Source organism: Saccopteryx leptura, chromosome 5, assembly GCF_036850995.1.
Source record: "Saccopteryx leptura isolate mSacLep1 chromosome 5, mSacLep1_pri_phased_curated, whole genome shotgun sequence".
NCBI lineage: Eukaryota > Metazoa > Chordata > Mammalia > Chiroptera > Emballonuridae > Saccopteryx > Saccopteryx leptura.
This window is the reverse complement of record NC_089507.1, coordinates 34,329,122-34,352,966: the sequence shown is the minus strand read 5'-3', so window position 1 is coordinate 34,352,966 and position 23,845 is coordinate 34,329,122. Positions and strand designations below refer to the sequence as shown.

The 23,845-nt window shown below is 36.6% G+C and overlaps 1 protein-coding gene across 1 annotated transcript in view; it reads right to left on the bottom strand.

The window, feature by feature from the left end:
• Nucleotides 1-22,520, bottom strand: part of GABRB1 (gamma-aminobutyric acid type A receptor subunit beta1) — a 383,981-nt gene extending 361,461 nt beyond the window's left edge. The window contains exons 1-3 of the mRNA XM_066384628.1: nt 22,403-22,520; nt 22,161-22,252; nt 21,637-21,704 (exon numbers count right to left, since the gene is read on the bottom strand). Coding sequence (XP_066240725.1) covers nt 21,637-21,704; nt 22,161-22,252; nt 22,403-22,482 — 240 coding nt within the window. The 5' untranslated portion in view covers nt 22,483-22,520. The remainder of the gene's footprint in view (nt 1-21,636; nt 21,705-22,160; nt 22,253-22,402) is intronic.
• Nucleotides 22,521-23,845: the final 1,325 nt, after the last annotated feature.

Sequence of the window (23,845 nt, the reverse complement as noted above, 5' to 3'; positions counted from 1 at the left end):
AAATGTTTTATTGTTGGCATATAGAAAGGCTATTGACTTCTGTATGTTAATTTTGTATCCTGTGACCTTACTGTATTGGCTTATTGTTTCTAGGAGTCTTTTTGTGGATTCTTTGGGGTTTTCGATGTATAGGATCATATCATCTGCAAAAAGTGATACCTTTACTTCTTCTTTTCTGATATGGATGCCTTTTATTTCTTTGTCTTGTCTGATTGCTCTGGCTAGAACCTCTAGTACCACATTAAATAAGAGTGGAGAGAGTGGACAACCCTGTCTTGTTCCTGATTTAAGGGGGAAAGCCTTCAGTTTTGTGCCATTTAATATGATGTTAGCTGATGGTTTATCATATATGGCCTTTATCATATTGAGATATTTTCCTTCTATACCCATTTTGTTGAGAGTCTTAAACATAAAATTGTGTTGTATTTTATCGAAAGCCTTTTCTGCGTCTATTGATAAGATCATGTGGGTTTTGTTCTTTGTTTTGTTGATATGGTGTATTACGTTAACCGTTTTACGTATGTTGAACCATCCTTGAGATGCTGGGATGAATCCCACTTGATCATGATGTATTATTTTTTTAATATGTTGTTGTATTCAATTTGCTAGTATTTTGTTTAGTATTTTAGCATCTGTATTCATTAGAGATATTGGTCTGTAGTTTTCTTTTTTTGTGCCATTCTTGCCTGGTTTTGGTATGAGGGTACAAAGAAAACTGGATAGAGGGTGACGGAGGATGTTCTCTTTTGGGGTGATGGGTATGCAGCAGAACTAAATGACAAGATAACCTGGAAATGTTTTCTTTGAATATATGTACCCTGATTTATTGATGTCACCCCATTAAAATAAAAATTTATTTACAAAAAAAAAATGTGTTTGGAAGTATTGCTTCTTCTTCAATTTTTTGGAAGACTTTCAGCAGAATAGGAACCAAGTCTTCTTTGAATGTTTGATAAAATTCGGTGTTATAGCCATCTGGGCCTGGACTTTTATTTTTGGGGAGGTTTTTAATGGTTTTTTCTATTTCTTCTCTACTAATAGGTCTGTTTAGGCTTTCTGCTTCTTCTTGACTCAGTCTAGGAATGTTGTATTGTTCTAGGAATTTATCCATTTCTTCTAGGTTGTTGAATTTATTCATAGTATTCTACAATAATTGTTTGTATATCTACGGCGTCCGTGGTGATTTCTCCTCTTTCATTTTGGATTTTGTTTATTTGAGTTCTTTCTCTTTTTTCCTTGGTAAGTCTTGCCAAGGGTTTGTCAATTTTGTTGATCTTTTCAAAGAACCAGCTCCTTGTTCTATTAATTTTTTCTATAGTTTTTCTGTTCTCTATTTCATTTATTTCTGCTCTGATTTTTATTATCTCCTTTCTTCGGCTGGTTTTGGGTTGTCTTTGTTCTTCTTTTTCTAGTTCCTTAAGGTGTGAAGTTAAGTGGTTCACTTGGGCTCTCTCTTGTTTGTTCATATATGCCTGAAGTGATATAAACTTCCCTCTTATCACTGCTTTTGCTGCATCCCATAGATTCTGATATGTCGTATTGTCATTTTCATTTGTCTGTATATAAGATAGGGCTGATTGATTATACTGGGGAACAAAATTTTGTTGCATCCACAAAAACACTTGTTCTTACCTAATGCGTGTATGCTGATCTCAAATCTGACATTAGTTTTTTCTCTGTAAGCTACAGTTTTTTTTGCAATTCAACATTTTAGGCTTTCATCTTATTGTAAAATTTTCAACATTTAGTTTAACATAATGAAGTAGAATGTCTTCTTGAGCATCATCTTTGTGAAAATATAATAATTTATATAATGCAGTAAATACACTGATACACTAAAAGATATGATTGCAACCGAATTTGTCTACAATTTCAAAATAGTACATATTAAAACACTTAGTTTAATCATAAAATTTGCACAAAATCTATTTAAATTCTATTCAGGCAAAAATTTGCGTTTGAAGCTCTCACATCTGTCTACTTGTTGAGGACTATCTTGTTTGATGCTCCAGCAGTAGTCTTCTCATCACTAACAGCTCCAAGATTTTCAGGAAATTTATCAAGATGACTGTTCAGGAAGTGGATCTTAATGCTCATGTTACATCCAATGTCTTGGAAAGCCAACAGCATCCTTTGAACCAGAAGTTTATAGTTTTCTGCTTTTTTTGTTGCCAAGGAAGTTCTTTGTAACTGCCACAAAAGACTGCCATGCTGCTTTCTCCTCCTTATTCATCTTCCTGGCAAATTCCTTGTCACATATGAGGGTTTGAATTTGAGGTCCATCGAATATACCAGCTTTTATCTTCTCAAAAGACAAGGCAGGAAAAGTAGAAATAATATGTTAAAGCATTCACTTTCTCTATTCAAAGCCTGAACAAACTGCTTCATTAAGCCAAGTTTGATGTGAAGTGTGGGAAACATGATCCTATCTTGATTAACTACAGGTTCTTTCCCAATATTCCAGAGCTTCACGTTTCAGCCACTCCTTCTGTGTCCAGTGTATCTCCCGAGCTCGGTTGTCCCCCAAACACAGAAAGCAAGTATACTCTGTGAAACCTCTCTGTTATTCCACTAGGAAATTTACCATTTTAAGAACCACACAAATAATCCAGTTATGCTCCTCATATTTCAGAAAGTTGAGGATATTTTTATGTCATTCTTACTATGTCATTTAATTAGGGTTAACTAAACTGCTGAGGGGTTAATGACTGCTTGGCATCAGAAGAAGACCCTTTAGATTCTACAGCCATTTCCTCATGCATCTTATCAAAATACACTTGATCATCATGTTCACTTTCTTCATCCTTAGAAGAATAAAAACCACTGAAATTTGGAACCAGGAGTGTCTCAGAGTGTGGGATAGGTCATATTGCTGAAGGAATATTATGATATGTGATCATATGCCATTTTTTCTTGCTGATGCCCTTTGTATGAATCAGACAGAAATAACAGTCACTGCTGTGGTCCTTAGATTCATGCCAAACCATGGGAGTACCAAAAGGCATTCTTTTGTGTTTTCCTTTTGTCCAGTCACAAAGCATTTCCTCACAATTATGACACATAATGTGAGGAGCCTAATTCTTGTCTTGATTGCCAAGGGGAACTTGAAAATAGGCAACACATGCAAGTGTCACCAATGATGAAATATTGCGCCTTTGACGTTGAAGTGTGTAAAAGCCACATATATAACAGAAGATGTCAGGACTATTCTTACATTTATGCCTACTCGAAGAAGCCATGATTCTTTTTTTTTTTTTTTTTTTTGTATTTTTCTGAAGCTAGAAACGGGGAGAGACAGTCAGACAGACTCCCGCATGCGCCCAACCGGGATCCACCCGGCACGCCCACCAGGGGGCGACACTCTGCCCACCAGGGGGTGACGCTCTGCCCACCAGGGGGCGATGCTCTGCCCCTCCAGGGCGTCACTCTGCCGCGACCAGAGCCACTCTAGCGCCTGGGGCAGAGGCCAAGGAGCCATCCCCAGCGCCCGGGGCCATCTTTGCTCCAATGGAGAGAAGCCATGATTCAATCTTAAAACAAAATAAGATGGTGTTTTTATTAGATAATATTTTTTTACATTTAAAAACAACTACAATTATGTAAAAGTGATGTGTGTAAAACATTAATTGCCTTGTGGTTACGTTCGATCCAAGAGTCGTTGCCCTTTAGCTCCAATTTAAAACCAATACATGCCATTATCTGTAACAAAAAGAAATTAAAATTGCATAAAAACTAGAACATGCACCCAAAAACGGATTTCACATTTCGAATCAGTGATGTAGAGATATATAGAAACAGTTCTAAAACCTCATGCAACAGAATATGAAAAAAAATTGTTCCCCAGTGTTATCAGGGTAGCCAACCACAGGTTTAGAGGATTAGAACTTTCTGAATCCTCTCTTGGCCTCCCAGGGAAGTGGGACCAGAGACAGAGTTTAATCAACAGTGGTCAATGATATATTTACCATGCCTATGCAATGAATCTTTTATAAAAACCCCAAAAAGATGGGACTTGGAAAGATTCTGGCTTGGTGAACACATGGAAGTGCTAGGAGAGTAATGCCTCTGGAGAGAACCTCAAAGCTTTTCCTCACACCATGCCCCATGCATTGCTGCCATATGGTTGTTCCTGAGTCACATCCTTTTATAATAAACCAATGATCTAGCAGATAAAGTGTTTCTCTGAGCTGCTGTAACAAAAAAGAACCGAACCCTAAAAGGAGATCATGGAAAAAATAGGTACACTTTTTTTTTCTTCTTTTTTTTCTTCTTCTTTTTTCATAGGTACAATTTTGATTCATTCACACTGAATGGCTATTGTTGTGTTGGCTGTTGTAAATTTTAATTTGACAATCTAAGAGCAAAGAAGTCAGTGCCCCTGACTAAATAGTCAGGTATTGCATGTTTTAAATTTTTTTGCAGCACACTGGCTGAAAATTGCTGATCTACACAAGTTCATTTGTAGAAACTTATTTTGTTTGGTCACTTTGCCCTTTCATAGAATCTCAAAGCTAGAGATGTTTAAATCATCTCTACACTACTCATACTCTCTTATTTGCAAAGTTCTTATCTTATTTTTTTCTTCAGTACTTCAAATGAGAGTTATCTCACTACTTCAAACTCTGTTTGAATATTTTCCTTCCATCAGGTAAAAAGTTAGTTTCCTCTATACCTTTCACTCTTTGATCTCTGGCTTAATTATTGACATTTGTTCAAAATCTATAGAGAGCTATACTATTCCTTTTAATTCTTATCTTATCCAGGCTAAATATTTTCATTTTCTTCACCCTTTTTTCATAAGATTTGTCTTTTAATCCACATACCAACCTGGTCACTTTCCTTTGAACACTTCTTAATTTTTTTTCTCTATTAATGACGAGTACCCAGAATGGCACATAACTCCTCAAATATCATTTCACTGGTCAATTACTTCAATCTTGGCAAATGACTACCTACCAGGTACCTCTGTTAATATCTGCTCTACATTTTTGCAAATACAGGATTAACAGGATTCTTGAATGTTTTTTTTTTCAAATTGATTTCCACCAAAAGCTGCCACACAGGGTTTGATACCTCCTGTCCTCAAAACTATTAGACTCAGGCTGACCAGTGCTAGGACTCCAAAAAGGAGAGGGGAGGACACTAACCATATTGATATTAAACACAATGGTAGAAATTGAATATAGAGCTTCAGGAGGGGGAAAAAGTATACAAGGGCAAAGATCCCTTTACATTTCTAACCTGTGGGCACTTTCCATCTACCTTCACTCCTAGGAAAGTTTTTTGGGGTACTCAAGAGCTTCATGACCCTTGAACTTCTGACAGAAGCATTTATTGCATGGGCAGATTTTGTCCCTGACATTTCCATTTACCCCTGTGTACAACAGATAGAAGCAGATACTGTAGCAACTTCAAAATTAAAGCTCTGGTTCTCAATCTTGTTTTAAAAAGAAATAAAGGTAAAACTAGGTCATGGAAAACACTGATATATATACAGTTGATCACTAGGACAGGCAATCTGGGCTTGCAACTAGCATCTAAAGTAGGGGGCAGTCATGTAGAATTGAACCCTTAACATAAGGAACCTGATAGTATCTCTAGATGGACAGTGTCAGAATTGAGTTGAACTGTGGGGCTCGCAGCAGGTGTCTAGACAACTACTTGTTGCATACATGAGGAACAACCACCTCTATATACACATATACACATTGGAATTGGACTCAAAAGAGGGAGTTATAGATTTGGCTCTGAAGTCAAACAAGCTCAAGCTTTCAACAAAACTCCAACACAAATCAGTGGTTCAGGACTCTGTTGTTTATCTGTGAAACAGGGATATTAAATGTTCCTATATCTGATGGCACTTGTAAAAACTGATGTCAAGTATTTATTCTGACACATGGTTTACTCAACACATGGTACATATTAATTACATTTTAATAACTATTTCTATTCCTCACATTAAGGGTCATCTTCCTCCCCCCCAGACTACATACAGAAGTATACACAGACTTGAACTGAATGCATTATATTATAAATTTAATTCAATGTATTTAACTCAGCCTGCTCTGTGTGGAAGGCACTTATCAGGCACAGTCTTCAAGAAGCTCTCATTACAGGAAACCCTTGGCATTTGAGGATTTAATGTCTCCTGCATCCCTTCTTTATTAACTACCCTGAAGGTTAGTGACATGCAACTTTTTCTGAGATATAAGTGTGAGTACTGTGCACTGTAAGGTCAATAAATTATTTGTTCCATAAAGAACAACAAAATTAATGACAGCCTAACCAAATGTCCTGTCACTGCCTCGAAGTGTGTGGCTGTAATCTTGAATTATATAGACTATCATGATGATCAAAACATGGGGGTTTGTGAATATTTTACAGTGGGTTGTTTGTAAATATCAAGTAAAAATCTTAGAAAATCAAATTCCTTAATCAAGAAGGGTCTTAGCAAAATGCTCCTTCTTGTCTCACCTTTTTGCCTTTGGACAGAATAGCTGTATAAGTCAGTTAGGAAAGATATAATTACCTTTTCTTGTTCTGATGCTTTCTAAGGATGGGCACTTCCCAGACACTCTTCGTAGCTCCTTCCAACCTCTTCTCACTCATCACAGTCAAGATGTTCTTCCTTATGTCTAATCTAAACTTTACTTCTTTCTTTAAGAGTTCTCTCAGAAGAACTATCAAATTAATCCTTTCTTCCTATTTGCAATAAGTAACAAACAAAGCCCTTTAAATAACACCTTGCATACAATTGTTCCAATGTGATTTCAGTCACTTAATGGGTCAAACATTTTCATGAACCTGAAGACATTAATCAAATCACAAATTAATCTTTACAAAGTTTAACTCTTGAGTAAATAATATTAATTGCTAATGAATTTCATATTTTCCTAAGTATTAATCATATTTCCTAATCTTTGAAACCTCTCTATTTTTGAATGTTATTAGAAGTAATGATGTTTTATGATTTAACTGATTTAGTGACCCCTGCACATAAACTCTGAAGCCAATCTATTTTGGTGCAAGTCACAGCTCTTTCACTTAATGGTTGTATAACTTTGAGTAAGTTAGTTAAGTCTTCTACATCTCAATTTCCTTATTAGTAAAATAGAAATAATAGTGAAATATACTTTACTTGGCTACATTATGGATTAAGTGGATTAATACTTTTAAGGTACAAAGAGTCTTCAGGTTCTGACACAGTTCCGTTCCTATGACAGTGACATAACTCAAATTTTGGTGTAAATCGAAACACACTCTAGCCTTACACAAATGAAACACTTGCACTTTTAAGAGTCCAAAATGGCATTGGTAAGCGTACTGGGGATGCCAACTCCCTCACACATATCTCACATTACGGTGTATTCTTCCGCCACGCAACCAAACTAGTTTGTCCACGTAGTCCGTAAGTACGATACTAATGGCATAAGCTGAACCACGTCTCATTTTTTTAAGTTTTCATGAGAGTGAGCATTGTAAACTTGAAACATCAGATATCAAGATTGTTGTAACCCAGGGACTCCTTGTACTTAGAATAGTACTCACTTTGTAGAACTATTCAAAAATTTTATTATCAAGACTGCAGGATAATTTTCTAGACCTTGAGATTCATATGCTATTAATGAATCTCTTTATGAATACTCTTGATAATCTTATGTCTACCAACTTCTTAGTATTATTTTCTCTGCCTAGACTATTCATCATCTTCCTATATGCATTATTCTCCTCTTAAACATCTCAGCTTGGTTGCACTCTTGTATCTACTATGTAATAAATTGTGTTCTCATCTTTAGGGTCCCTTTTTTAGTACTACTTTTTGTCAATTATTATCTCACAAAGAGAATCATCTTTTCCTAACTTACTTTCTCAGTGAGATTTTTGCCTGTTCCTAAAAGGAATAAAGTAAATCCTATCATTTTTAATACTTCTTCATATTTTCTAGCAAATTTTTTTTGCTCTTATGAAGCACTTGATGAGAAATGGTGAGCTGATAGATAATGTTTTTGTTGGATTATCATAAACTTTAGTGTAAAAATTCTTATTAAGGTATCTTTTTTACTCCACTAATTCTTTTGTTGATATTTACATAGCAGTATAAACAGTTCATGGTACACAGTAGGTGCTCAATAAATAAGATGTTAAAAGAACAACAAGAAGAAGAAATAGTAGTAGCAGAAGTAGTAGAGGAAAAAGAAGAAATATTTTCCTCAAGTCAGGAAACACATGCTCTCATTTAGCCTTGAATGACCTAAGAAGAAAGTATTATTTATCCTCATTTTAAAGATAAAAATTTAACTTTTTTTTGACAAAGAGAGAGAGAGAGAGAGAAGGACAGAGAGATAAGAAGAGAAAGAGAGTGAGAAGCATCAATTCATAGTTGTGGCAATTTAATTGTTTATTGATTGTTTTTCATATGTGCCATGACTGAGGGGTTACAGCTGAGCCAGTCACCTCTTGTTCAAGCCAGCGAACTTGGGCTCAAGGCAGCAACCTTTAGGCTCAAGCCAGTGACCATGGGGTCCTGTCTATGACCCCGAACTCAAGCTGGTGAGCCCACACTTAAGCCAGATGATCCTTTATTTAGGTAGGCAACCACAGGATTTTGAACCTGGGTCCTCAGTGTATCAGGCTGACACTCTATCCACTTCACCACAAACTGGACAGACAAAATTTAACTTTTAAGTGGCATAAGATAATTATAAATACTGACTTTTCTAAGACAGTATTGGTTTATACTTCTTATACCAGGTAATATTAATAGTATTCTCATTCATTATCAAAAGTGCATATTTGGACAATAAATGATGATTATTCTAGACTTATTTAATACCAACGTAACATATTCTATAATTGGTAGTGGTGAGGGGGAAGGGGATTATAACTAAAACTGTATAACTAAGTCAATTCCAGGGCTGTAATCCTTAGGCTAACCCATGGAAAATCCTATATTCCATTTCTTTCACATACCAGGGAGTAATGTAAAATATGAAATTTAGAGAGTTTTGGGAGGACCATATACTAATTGAAACTTTAAGTTTGAGAGATTTTAGAGAATCGAAAGAACCAACAGCACATGATCAGGAGGCAAGGTGGAGAAAATTCTTTCCATTATTTTCTGTCATTTTGTAGAATAACTTCACAATCAGAAGTAGTCTGAATTTTAATGTTATAATGAAAATATAGAAAAATGTCATTATATTTTACTATTCACGATACAAATGTTACTCATGATGTTTTGGCATTAAAAAGGAAGAAATTCATTAAAAATTTATAAGATAATAGAAAAATAATAAAAGTATCGACACTTAAAATTTATGAAGTAATTTTAAGATTATACATCACATATGCAGAACATATTTGTATAAGATTATCTCTTTTGATTCTCACAGCACTCTGAAATAGGTAGAACAAAAATTATTTTTTTCTATTTTACATGGAACTGAGAATCAACGGGCTTAAGTAAGTAAGTCATGAGATTTATTCTTGAGTTTATAAATTAGGTTGCAGCATCATCTGACATTTCAAAGTAATTTAAAATTATTCAGATATAACTTGACAGAGCACATTAAAGGGAAATGTACATAGAGGGGGAAACCAAAATTATATTTGTTAGATAGGAAGTGTTTGGACTTAAAAAACTACCCAATAGACACTGATTTTAACTTTGAGATTAATCAGGATTTTATAACTACAAGACATTATTGTCACCTTGCCCAGTCAGCATAAATGTTACACCTGGAGAGAATAGAGGTAAATTTGTTGATTTCACATCTTGGGCTATAAAATATTGGACATTACCATCAAATCAAGCCAAATGTCTTTCGAGTGTAGAGAATTGGTGTGAACAATGCTGTCTCAGCACACATTAAACATTTTCTTTAGCTGTTTCATATCAAGTCCCAAAGTCAGGAAACTGCTGATTCTGGGCAGAAGTATAAAATAACTCCTGTTTCTCCTCTCTTCTCAAGTTCTTTTCTCACTCTGTCCCTTAAACAAACCTGTTTTCTCCTTCAGACATTCATTCATACTCTGCTTAAATACAGGAATTCAAAACTAGCATGATTGTTGTCCCTCTTGGGGTTATTTGCATTTCAGCAGAATCAAAGCTGAAGATAGTGAGATGCAGTGATGGCATTCCATGCTTGGTAGCTTCTCACTTTATCTGAAGTCACCTTTTATAGATGCTTCCCATCACACTACCAACAGAGTTCCACATCTTGACTGAAACACAAATCTTCACTCAGTGACACTCAATAGTATTGAAAAAGAATAATGGCATTTACTTTGAGTTTAGGTTCACAATCTTTGTCTGTTTTGCAGAACCAGAGATGCAAACCATCTAAAATGTGGAACAGCTGCATGGTGACTATGCAAAAAATCATAATTTATCAAGATATGCTTGCATTCTAAAGCAGTGACTTTGAACACAGTAGGGCAGATGCCATCTGCATATCCTGAAAGTCATTCTCTTCCAAAAATTTGGAGAACCAGGTTATGAAATTCCCTTCAAACTTCATGACAACATAGCTTATGGGGTATCTCCCAAAGTGCTGTTTGCATAGACACAGGAGATATGCATCAATAACTGACCAATGACTAAATATGATTTTCCAGTTTTGTGAATACATTCTAATCTCCACATTGTTCATTCTGTCTTCCTCTCATTTCCAACTTCCAAACTTCTAAAAATTAGTCTTACCACACTGAGCCAAAAGTATACAACTAACCAACATTATTAACCTTTATCATAAATCTTCTTTCTCTCTTGTCATCAGCCTAAACTCGGTAGTCAGTTTGAACTAGAATTTTTATTTTCTCATTTATTTCTTTGGGATGTGCTAACTTCTGTGTGTGTTGGGGAGGAGTGGAGGGTTGTGACATCAGTGTAAAGAATCTTTGATCATCACGTAATGTAGTGATTGATTTAATATATTTACTAGTTATAACAAATTACTGTGTGGGTATGAGAGTTTTAGACAAAAGTTGACATTTCCAAGCAAACATACCATGTAATTGCAAAGACACAATTTGAAGCAAAAATGAATAGATATATAAATAGATGGACATAAAGAGATATAAATATATGCTAAGTATATACTTCTGGATTAGACATACTTTAGACTTTTCATTTTTAAATTTAATTAAGTTTCTTGGTTATCTTTTAAAATCAAACTTAGCTCATTCAAAACCTCTCCAGACTGGCTGAAAGAACTTTTCACACACCACCTTTTGTGTTTGATTTTTCTATTTTTTTAAAAATACCATTGACTCTGTAGTCATCAATCTTTTCTTTAATAATATCTTAAATGTTTCCAAAATAGTGATAGTTTGAGAGTCAGTATGGAGATGATATTTTGAAAATGAAAAGCAGTCACTATTTTTTCTAAAACTGATAAAAGGTGTGTGTGTGTGCTTGTGTATACATGCATACATGCAGAGGTCTCCAACTTAACAATGCTACAAAAGAGATGCACAGTCAGTAGAAATATGCAGTCAGTACTTCAAATTTTGAATTCTGATCTTTTCCTAGGCTAGTGATACATAGTTGGACGCTCGGTGCTGGGCAGCAGCGCCAAGCCACAGCTCCCTGTCAGCCACGGGACCATAGAGTAAACAACCCATGTTCTATAGCATACAAAATTACCAGCTATTTATGAATATTGTGTGTTTTATGCATCTTTTCATGTCTATGAAATGCCCATCTAGGTCTCCTGCTTCTAGTGAGAAGAAGAGGAAAGCAATTACTTTTGAGATAAAACTCAATGTAATTGCCCAACTGTAGACTAATGTGTTTGAGCATTAGGCTAGGCTGAGCTATGATGCTTGGTAGGTTAGTTGTATTAAATGCACTTTGGACTTAGGATATTTTCAACTGAGGATGGATTTGTCAGATCATAACCCCATTATAAGTCAAGAAGCATGCACACACACACACACACACACACATGCACACATGTGCATTATTTGTCGTGAAGTGATTTTTGTCTGTGAAACTAGCAATGCCATGTGATAAACTTGTTTCTATGGAAACATCTCATGATTCATGATCAACATAAAAGAAAATTACAAATGAAGGTATAAGGGAGACCTGACAAAGAAACTATTAATTCTTGAATTAAACAATTTAAATGTCATTATTATTTTTTTCTAGGACTAGAAAAATTCTTTTATAATCTTTATAAATGTTACTGTTATTAAGTCCCTGCAATATGCAAGTAGTTACATAGAGAGCATAAAAATATAATCCTAAACTTCCTGGGCCTTACACAGTATGGGGGAAAAAGACAAGGTTAATGAATAAAAACCATATACATGCTGAAAAGTGAAAATTGTCTATATTGGATCTTTTGTCTTTTCTGGGTCTTGAATTTTCATATGCCCAATACATATGTTCTCCAAAAGAATTTACTCCAGTGCAGCTGCAGAACAGGCTCCATAAAGAAAGATAACTCCCTGTGGGTTTTGAAGTAGGTCTAGATGCATTTTGGTGGGAGAGAATTGCAGATGGTCAGAGGCAGAATGATGGCCTCTGGCATGAGAAAATGTTCTAGGTACAGGTAGGATTTCAAATAAATGTCATTGAACTGTCTCTTTGAAAACCACAAAACTGTTTCTCTTGACTAGAGAACTGTATATCATTGCCTTGAAAATAATAGATCAGAAGAACAATGTCCCCATGAGTCACAGAGGGTTAGAGTAGGTAAGAGCCCTGACTTTCAACAAATCTATTCCCCCACTGTTGGAAAAGATCCCAAATAAACCCTCTCATTCAAGCAGGATTCATTCCTAGCAACTTTCCTGATTAATCCATTCAGCAATGGGATCAAGGCATGTAGCTTCTATCTTTTCTGTTGTATCTGAAGGGCCTTCAACCTTTTCAGCAGAGGCAAGGATGCTGATTGCTAATGGCCACCTAAGAACCCTCTTATATTTGAATCTATTTCTCAAGCTGCTTCCCTGCCTTCTTTCTAAACTAAATACTGTAATACAGTCTCTGAATGCGCCTTTGTTTAAATAGGTATCCTCTTTTCAGGAGACCATTTGTGGGAGACAGAGCTCTGTTGAATTCTTGTTGAAAATCATCCCCACCTGGTCATTCAAATGTTTCAATTCTTCTGCCAATCTCCTAGGAGTCGCTTTTTAGTTTCCTAGCAGCTAAGCTTCATTTCTCAGGGCATACCATTGGCCTCACTTGGGCCGTCTGTTATACTCAGTTTCATTTCATCCCCAAATACGGTTTCTGCAAGAGTTCACACTGCTTTCTCACCATTTCACATGGAAACATGATGTTCCAGAAGGACTCTGAATCATTTTAGGGACACGGTAAAGAGAGCAGATGCTATGTAAGTGGGTTCCTCCATCTATTTTTCCCACCTATTAGGTTCCATAAAGACAATTAAACAGAGTATAAAGATCACTTCTCTGTGGGAATTTCAAAAGTATAGTCTAAATCCTGTCAGGGTCCAGGAAGTCTTATCCTCCTGCATAAAGAACAATATTGTGAGATATTAAAGTTGACTGCACTCTATGCTCTATCTTTGCCAGCACTCTTTTGCCAGATCTCTTATCAACCCATTTCAGCAACCACATTTATGGGGCCCAGATAAATTCATATATAGAATTTATCTATATAGTATTTGCCTTATTTGTGAACAGAACTGTAAGAGTCACTAAGGAACTAGTCTTTTTCAGGATAGTTCCAATTTCTAACATTTTACCTCAGTGTTCCAACAAGTACATTGTAGCAACATGCCCTAATTTTTTTTTATTTTAAAAATATGTCCATTCCCTTTATTGGTGATAAAGGTGATTGGTGCTTCTCTTCCTGTGTTCCCGTCCTTGGTAGATGGTGGCACATGTGCCCATCATGCAGCATGGCATCCCAGAGGGAATCCTAGGCCCATTTCTTCTTTAACCTCTATTATGTAACCAGTCACAAAATCGCTCTGATTTGCCTGTGTTTGCAGTCAAATGCTCTTCCACTGAGCTATACCCCCAGATTTGCCTGTGTTTGAATACCTTCTACTGCCCCTTTCCATTGCCAAGGCTACTGGTCTGCATTTCTCATATCTCGTTTTGACTTCAAAACACTCTCTTAACTAGGAGCACTCTCCCCAGTTGTAGCTTGCTCTAACTCATCCTCTACATAGCTACCAGAATGATCTATCTGAAATGCAAAATATAGCATGTGTTAAGATCTTGGACGGTTTTCTGTATTTAGGATTAGAATGTATTTCCTTTGCATACTGATTCTAGCATCATTGTCTCTCTGTCTCTCCCTCTCCTTCTCTGTAGATTTGTGTGTGTGCATATGCATTCATGCATGCATCTTTTAAAGTGAAAGTGTAAATATTTGTATAATCATTTTATTTATTTATTTATTTAGTGCATGCGAGAGAAAGAGAGAGAGAGAGAGAGAGAGAGAGACAGAAAAAGGACAGATAGGTACAGATAGACAGAAAGGGAGAGAGATGAGAATCATCAGTTCTTCGTTGCTGCACCTTAGTTGTTCATTGATTGCTTTCTCATATGTGCCTTGACCAGGGGGATACTGCAGAGCAAATGACCCCTTGTTCAAGCCAGGGACCTTGGGCTTAAGTCAGTGACCATGAGGTCATATCTATTATCATATGCTTAAACCATTTAATAGCTTTTATTAAAAAATGATTATAAACACACAGACGGAGATCACATCTCTTCTATTCACAAGTGTAGTTGAAGGAATGCTCTTGGATAAATGACTTATAATTTTAAATATACAATATGATGATGGGTTTTATTGGTGCTGCAAGGGTTGGAGAAGACCTTAAGTATTTAATGCAGTGCAGGGGTATCATAAAAACCTACTGGCAAAAAACAATGACTTCAAGACTTCTAAAATGGGGTAATTGAGCTCACAAAAGAAAACTTACATATCTTTCACTCTTTTTTTTGTGTGTGGCCTATCTTTCTTTCTAAGTTATCTCCTCTGATAGGAAGAAATTATTACCATTTCGTGAACATTTTTGTCAACTACCAGTTAATGTTATATGCTACTGATTATTAACTTTCTTTAATATTAATAGTCAAAAGATTTTATGAAATTCACAAACTGCTAAAAACAATATTGTACTAAAATGCAGAAACTTGAACATGATATTACAAAGAATAAGGTTCAGTGCTCCAAAAAAATTCATGGGGAAACTCTGTATTAACATGGAACCAAATATAACCATATATTCATCCATCTTTATTCCCAAAGACAATAATGTCATTTGAGTTATTAAAATTCAAATTATTTGAAAAAAACTTGTGACCATTTTTTTTTTTCATTTTAACCTCCTTGATAATGCAAGTTTTCATTTAGTGTGGCTTGAGGGAGCTATGAAGACTTTGGGGACATGCCAAGACAAAAAGCATCAAATACAGAATTGCAACTAAGTGATATTCACTTGAGATAAACACCTTGGCTTAATCCCTTGCTACCAGACCACAGGATGGGAAGATTGTAGGTAGGATGGGTAAATAAATCGCTTAGGATACTCAGATATTGGAAAATAATGCTTTCCTTCTGTTTCGCATTAAGTGTTGAAAAAAGTATTTGATTTTCAGTATTGAAACAATGTTCCCAGTTTAAACATAATGGATAGTATATGACAGAAATAGTTCTAACTTGGTCTTGGCTCCAGTATTCAATACAGTATAAACTGGGCTTCAGCCAAGTCTCATTTTGAAGATGATTGAGCCAGCATTTCTCCTTCCTGTCTTTGGAAATGTGTTTAACTGGGGAAAAATGAAAGGTAGTGCCATGACCAACTAAACTAGTGATTCAAGAGTCCTGGAATGCCTATAATAATTATTGCCATGTTCCCAGGAGACCGCTATTGCTCGCACTCAGTGGCCATTCACTAAATGCTTGTTTATTGACACATCTAATAGGAGAATAAAATGGAATAAGATGGAATTTAACTAGAGAAAAAAAATCTTGATTTTGACAGCCTACACTCTTTAAAGGTCTAAATTTAAATCATAGAATATTTGAATTAGAGATAGGTTTAGCAATCATGTCATTTATCTTCATTTTACAGAGGAGATACCTGAGGCCCACAGACATCAAATGACTCACTCAGGGTCCCAGAACTAAATTACAAGAATTTTTTTTAGTTGCCTAGGAAATAGGAACCAGGCCCTGGAGTCAAGGCTGCTTGCTTTCAAATTCTGGCTCTGCCACTTACCAGCTCTATAACTTCTGAACAAATTACTTACTCTTTCTTAACCTAAGTCTCCCTCTCTCAACCTCAATTTCTTGATCTGTGATGGGTGATAATAATTGTATAACCTTAAATCAAGGATTAAGTGAGCGACTAAAATAAAAAGAAAAATACTTGATAACTATACTTCATATACAATATGTGTTCACTTAATGTTACTATTTATTTTCATTGTGGCCTTATAATCCTATGAGCATAGACTTTCAAGTGTGAACTTAAACTTTTAAAAATGTGGATAGGATTGCTTTGATGTGCCTTAACATATTGAAAGATCTTTTTGTTATCTCCAAACAGAAAGGCAAAGGGAAGTTTTTTTTCTCACAGTTTCTCCAGATGCCATAATATTGTAACCCAGCACATAAAAGTGAGACCTGGTTGATTACTCATATAAGAGAAAAATATATTTATATCTTTATTTACCTGCTGATGCCTGTTCTTACCTTTAAATGGTACTAATCTATTTACTGTATTTGCAAAGGAATTCTATTATAACCTGAGACAATTTACTGACAGTAGCAAGAGTATGTTTAGACTATTTTACAAAGCTACTGCAAAGTCCTCTGTGGAAGCAAAAACAGTTTGCAATATTCTCTATTCTGAAGAAGAAAAGTCATTGGTGTTCTGTAAAGAAGCAGGATGGTATTGTCAGAGTGACAGTATTTAAGGTTAGCTGACTCATAAGCATTGACACAGTTAAGAGGACTGTGTATTAGTCTAAGTCAAACCCCACCATCCAAGCTTTTGCCTTTGTTCTGTTTTTTTTATCATCAGTTACTAAACTAAAGTTCCCTTTTGAACACAGCTACCTGTTTACCTAGAAATTAACTTGATACTTAATTTGAAACTTTGGAATACTACTATTCTTAGAGAAATTTAAGCGGAAAAATATGTTCATGTCTTAATAATGCTAACTCTTAGAATAATGCACTGTAGTCTATGCTACACAAAGTGCTATCCACATCCCAGCAATTGGCATCACGTAGGAGTTGTTAGAAATACAGAATGTCCAGCCCTATCTCAGACCACCGATTCAAAACTTGTATTTTAACTTCCTAAGATTTCAGAGTGATTCAGATACACATTAAAGATTAAGAAGCTCTGACTTAAAGAAATGGGCAAGGAAGGGAGGGATTCTGACAGGTGGTTACTGTTTTGTGTTACCAAGACGATGGTAATTAGACATAACTGAAGTGTGTACCAGAAATCTAGAATTAAATCTTAAAATAACAACAACAAAGATAGTAAAATTTAACAACACTGAGTATTTGGTAAAGTTTATTTACTTTTCTTTTAAGCATTATTATCCTGTTGGCTCACTTTAGCTTTTTTTTTTTTTAAATTATTATTGGTTTTGTTCTTTGTAATGCCTATAAGAGCATTCTCTGTTGCATCCATCTATGCATGAATAAAGCAAACAAACAATAAATACATGTTAGTTATCTGTTAATGAGAATGGCTACTTTAAATTAGGACTGAATAGATGAAGTCTTCTGGGAGCGGTCACTTGGACCATAATGACTTTAGTTCAGGGACAAGGAGCTTTGTGGTTGGAATTCCTATTTGTTCATCAGTAGTTACCTCATAACAAAAACTAGTCCTTGAAATCTGAAATAGAAGAGTTTAATTTGCATGTAATTAATATTGTGTTTCTCCAATTTACTACAAAGGGGAGTCTTGTTTATTACTACCTGTGTTTACTGAGTTATATTAGCAGATGTTAATGGTTACTTAAGGCAATTTCTGTGAGCTATTATATCTTTTGTGTCCCTTTTGTTTTTCTTTACTCACTCTAGTGTGTGTGTGTGTGTGTGTGTGTGTGTGTGTGTGTGTGTGTGTGTGTGTGTGTATACAGCTTGGCAGAAATTGTTGAGAGGTTTGAAGGGTTTAATATAACAAATGGAAATCACAGTGGGGTTTTTTTTGTTTGTTTGTTTGTTATGAGAGAGAGGTAAGGGGAGAGAGAGGGAGAACTCATTCCAGTTAGTTGGGCCATTGATTGCGTCTCATATATGCCTTGACTGAGGCTCCAACCAACAACCTCAGGTTCAAACCAGGGACTCTGACTCTTCAAGACAACACATTGCCCACTGAGCCACCAATGAGAGGCACAACTTAAAGTTGTTTTTTAAGATGATTGTTCAAAAATAAAAGTATACAATCACTGCCACATACATAATATATCACATAATGCCAGAAAGAAATTCTTCTTAATTCAATCAAAAATATTATTGCTAAAAAGTCTTGATCTTAAATATTTTTATTTGTTTGTTTTTTATTCCTGCCTCAGTATTATTCTTCAGAGGTTATGCATTTGCTGTTCAGTAGCTATAATTCTTGATAGTAGAGATCCTTCACTATAAAAATTGTCTATTTAATTTTCTTCTTCGGGAAAAATAATTTTTATCCTGATGTATATGAATCAGAAAATACTCTTGATATTATGCTAGTCTTTAAAACAAACAGTGTTATAAACCAGGATGGAATTATATTTCATTATGAAAAAATAAAAAAAATTAACAGAACTTGGTTTCAAATCTTATTAATGTAATATATATAATTAACATGTCATTTTCTCAGCTGTGGAATGGGTAGATAATAATAGTAATGAATAAGAATATAAAAATGAATGAGCAATTCTTTAATAATAAATTTTAATCTCACTTTTTCTTAAAGTTCTTTTATTATATTCCATTTTTTATTTTTATTATTTTTAATTATTTATTTAATAATTAAATAATTTTTTATTATTAATTTTGGTGACATTTTTCTATTAAACAACCATAAAAGTTACTGCCTGTCAGGCTACTAAAACATGATTAATATAAGAAGCAATTAGTCTTATTTTCCATAGACATTTCACCCATACTTACATTATCTAAAAACCAAAGCATACTATCAACCATTCCCTTAAGCAGACTAACCATCCACATTGTGTTTATACAGAACCCTCCATCCTAAACTTCCTTTTTGTTTCCATTTTTCTTAGAGTTATTTTCAATCTGTTTATTCCAATGCTTTGTCATAGATGAAAGAAGATAAAATAAACCTTGGGTCTTGTTGGGAGCTCTCATTTAAAGGAAAAACAAAAAAGAATAAGTAAATCAAGTCTGATAATTTTTCAATGTTCAATGCTTCCTATGTTCCTATATCTCTAGCATTGTGTGTTAGGTAGAATATATTTTTCATAGATTTATCTCCTCAGTGAATATTTTTAAAAATCAAGAATATGTACACATGGTGCAGTGAGTAAATAGATTGTATTATTCCACAATTAGGAGGTATTTTCTATGGCACTGCAATTAAATTCAGTTATTTTTCTGAGCTCATGTATGAATTCAATTGAATAACTGGTCATATAGATCTTTTTGTTTCATTTTGTTGTGGTGATGGTAATGGTTGTTTTGGTTAACAACAATTTCCCAGTTCAATTCAAAATTTTAAAAAAGAACACTTCCAAAGGTGTTTGCAAGTATACTCAACATAACTATACATTTTAAAAAATTATGACAAATATAATACACTAAACAGAAAAATGACCACAGGCAAAGGCTCTGTTTGCCTTTAAGCTTTTCCAATCTTCTCCAATTCTATAAATTACCTATGTGGGTACTTACAAAATGCCAAAATAAAAAAAAATTATTATTTATCTACATGATAGAAATAACTAGTTATTTTTTAATTTGTTTAGCTGTAATTCTATAGTATGGATTAGGTATAATTTGAATGCATACACATATTATTACATTATACGGTGTTTGTAAATAGTGCATTTTAGGTTACTTTGTTGCAGTGACTAATATGTGAGAAGAATATTATAAATAAGTCAGTCTATTTAATATCTTTGCTAAGTCAGAAAATATCCAGTGTGCACTACTTGTTTAAAATCGGTTTTCTTTCTCAAATACAACAATCAAAGACCTTATTTTAAAATAGTATTTTAAATAAGCTATTTATATCCAGGTCAGTTACTATTGGGGTGAGCACTTCCTAAGGTATATAAATGCCTGATCAGTATGTTACTAGTATAATATTGTATGTCAACTGTAATTGAAATATTAATTTTAAAAAGAAAAAGTAAAGCTGGGTAAGCTACAACTATAAAATGCAGAAATTTAATACTCTCACTTTTTATTATAATCATAGTCAATAGATTATAAACATATTTTTTCCTTCCCTGTCCTAATCTTTAAAAAAATTCTTAAACTTTTGCATATTAAAATAAAATAACACACTAGTAACTAAATGAAAAGACAATTCGATTGCCTTTATAGCTTAAAGGGATAAAATCCCTAAATATTTTAGTCTATAACTTATTCAGGCTGTCTAAATTTCATCTGCCACAATATTTTTTTCGCAAGCGTTAAAAAATGACATGTTGCTCACATAGATCTAACTGTTCCCTAGGTGCTGGCTCTAGAAAAGCAACAGGCTTTCCCCCCTGCCTTACCAGAAGCAACAGTTAGAAACTCGAACAACTAGAAAACTGCTACCCCACAGTGGTTGGCAGCAACCAGAGAAAGTGACAGCTATGATTTCTATCCATTTTTTTGCAACAGCTACAGAAAGGGAATAGAAAAAAAAAAAAAAGGAAACAATAGAATGTTAACCCTCTGAAATGAAAGGATTGCGCTGTTACTCTCGTCCCACTCCTTCCCTTCCGCCTTCCCTTTAATCACCAGTCTTCTTCGACTTGCTTAAGCAAAACAAAGCATTAACTCGAATCATTCTGTTTCATCTTAAATTCGCAATATGCCGCAAGACAAACGCATCAACCCCCGCATGGGAACAATACAAGCCCAGAAGCTAGCAGGAGCACTTTCGTACTATTAACCAGCATGGGCTGCATCTCAGCCTGTTGCTCCTGTCACAAGGTGTGGGAGAGCCTGGAAGGAAGGATGGGACACTCTGAGAGCTCGTCTGTGTGCCTGGGTGCTCGGTGGCGGGGCTGCGTCAGCCCCGGCTCCCGGGCTCTCGGTCCGGACCTGGACGGAGAGAAGGAGGCTGCGGACCACCGTCCGAGGACCCCAGTGCAGGCCGCCCGGCCGCCGGCAGATGGTGCCCGCCGCATCCGAACACCAAAGGAAACCTTGCGAAAGTAACGCTCAGACTCCGCCCCACCCGATCCGCAGCTGCCAGTCACCCGCGTCTCCCCAAATAGTGCGGAGCACGTTTCCCCCGAACACCGCAGTAACCCGAGCGTGTGTTGAAAATACAAACCACAGGGAAACAGGGTGTGTGTGTGTGCCATAGTGGGGAGCGCACGAGGAGTGGGACTCCCGGGACCGGGGCGAGATGACCGCCAATGAAACGCAGAGGGCACGGGGACCGGTCCATTTCGTATCTGCGTAAACCGGGCCGCCGAGCCCGTCCTGAGGCCACTCACCATGTTCACTTCGGAGACCATGTCTATGCTGGCGACATCGATCCGCATCCCGACGTCCACTGGGGGCCCTGCCGGGGAGGTGGGACGCATTATGGGCATATTCTTAGAGTGGCGACAGGCTTGGAAGGGAGAGGGGCTTCCTCTGCGCTTACTCTGTTCTGAATGGGCTCCCTCTACCCCCACCCCTCTTAGCCGGGGACAGCCTGCGAAAACAGGTGTAGGTAAACGCGTGATGCAGTGACTATGCAGAGGGTGTGTCGGGTAGGGGGGAGGTCGGCTCTGCCTGGGTTTCATCCACCTGCGACTGGGAGATCCTATGTGCGCTTGTGCGTGTGTGTGCGTGTGTGTGTGTGTGTGTGCGTGTGTGTGTGCGTGTGTGTGTGTGTGTGAGTCCAGGGCGTAGGGCGTAGTGCACGTTTACGAAAATTACAGGCTTTTTTTTCTTTTCTTTTTTTTCACATTTATCTTTAACAGAAAAAAAGAACTAGGTGTGGGTTACAGGTTGAAAAAAGATGAAGCTTTACCTCCAAAGTCCGGCCGCAAGCGAATGTCATATCCTTTGAGCAATCTGTCCACTGTCTCTTTCACGTATGACATGTTGCTGGGCTCATTGGCGCTGAAGGGAAGAAGTAGGGACCGTTTTCAAAATGAGCATAAACTATGAGCAGACATAAAATAGACCGACACACCTACCCCCCCAAATGACAAGCTACATGATCCAGCAAGCATGTAACAAGAAAAACACTAAGAAAAAACAGCAGCTCACCTGTGTGCACAACAGACCATGGCAATCATCATAGGGAAAGAGAGAAGCCCCAAACTCTCTCGATTTTGTACTGTCCACATTACTAACTCTGATTAAAGAATTGTCTTTTCGGCGAAGATTCAAGGAATGCAACTTAGTCGGCGGCAGGGCAGTAATTCCCGAATGGACCTGCGCATGCGCAGAGAGTGCTCACTACCAAAAGACACCTTGTGCCTTGCAAACAATATTCCTAGTGGAACAGGCAACAGATTTCAATCCCTTTAAAGTTCCTGTCTGTGGTGCTCTGCGTCCTTAGAGTGGTCGGAGATATCCTGCTGTTTGCTTGTTGGAGATCCTACGGGCATGTGTATACGGACTGGAGGTTGCTCTGTTCTTTTCCTCTCTGCCCTCAACCTGTTTCTTCTTTTTTTAAAAAAAACTCAACTCGCAGGCATCTGTAAGGCTGACTGTAATTGGCACCTTTTGTTGACGGTCACGGCGGTCCTAGAACTGAGAATTTGGAGGCGGGGCGGCGGTTCTCTGGGTGTGTGTGTGTGTGTGTGTGTGTGTGTGTGTGTGTGTGTGTTGTGATGGGACGTAGGAGAAAGGGGAACGAAGTGAATAAAGAGGGAAAGCCTGCGAAGAAGAAGCGTAGAAGGGAAGGGGCAGAGGAAAGCCAAGAATATTTGAGGACTCCAAGAATTGGGTCCCCCTGAGAGGCGTTTTAGGAAATCACTCAGTGGAGCCCTTCTCTGGGGGAGGGAAAGGAGGAGGGACGGGTCAATTTTTTTGCTCCCTTTTCTTCCCTCTCCCTTTCACTTCTCTCCAGGCATGGGGTGGGGGGAGGACAACGATGAGACAGCATCTCTGGGCAGGCAATCCTTTTTCTAGGGCCATCGGCCCCAAATTCCACTTATCTTCTTGGTTTTAGTGAGAAAAATCTCTTTCTTAAGTTGCCAGCGTGTTAGCTCGTATTTAGTAACCCAGAAGGGACTCTTAACACCCAGAGGCTCTAACCTCTGGTCAGGAGCAGACTGGGGTGCTGTAGGAGCAACAGTTGTTTGAATTAAATTAAATTAAATCAATGCAATTCGATAAATGTCACTCAGCACATATTGGGCAGGGAACCCTGGGCTAGGTGTTTGTTCATTTATTTAATAGGATATATTAAATCTTTACTATATTCTAGGCATTGATTGTGGGACTTAGAGATGACTTAAAGAGGATTCCTGTCCTAGAGGAATCACATACAGATCAGAGAGGGGGACATAAAAATAGGCAAATTAAATATATATATTTCTGGCTAGTGTTATGGTGAGAAGAAGGCTGTTAATTCCACCAGGAAGAAGTAGGATATAGTTTCTCCAAAAAAGGAGAAAATTTTTGCCAGAGCAGGGAAGTAGGGGTATTCCAAGAGGAGGGAAGACATGTGCCAAATTCTAGATACTTAAAAGACTGTGGTCT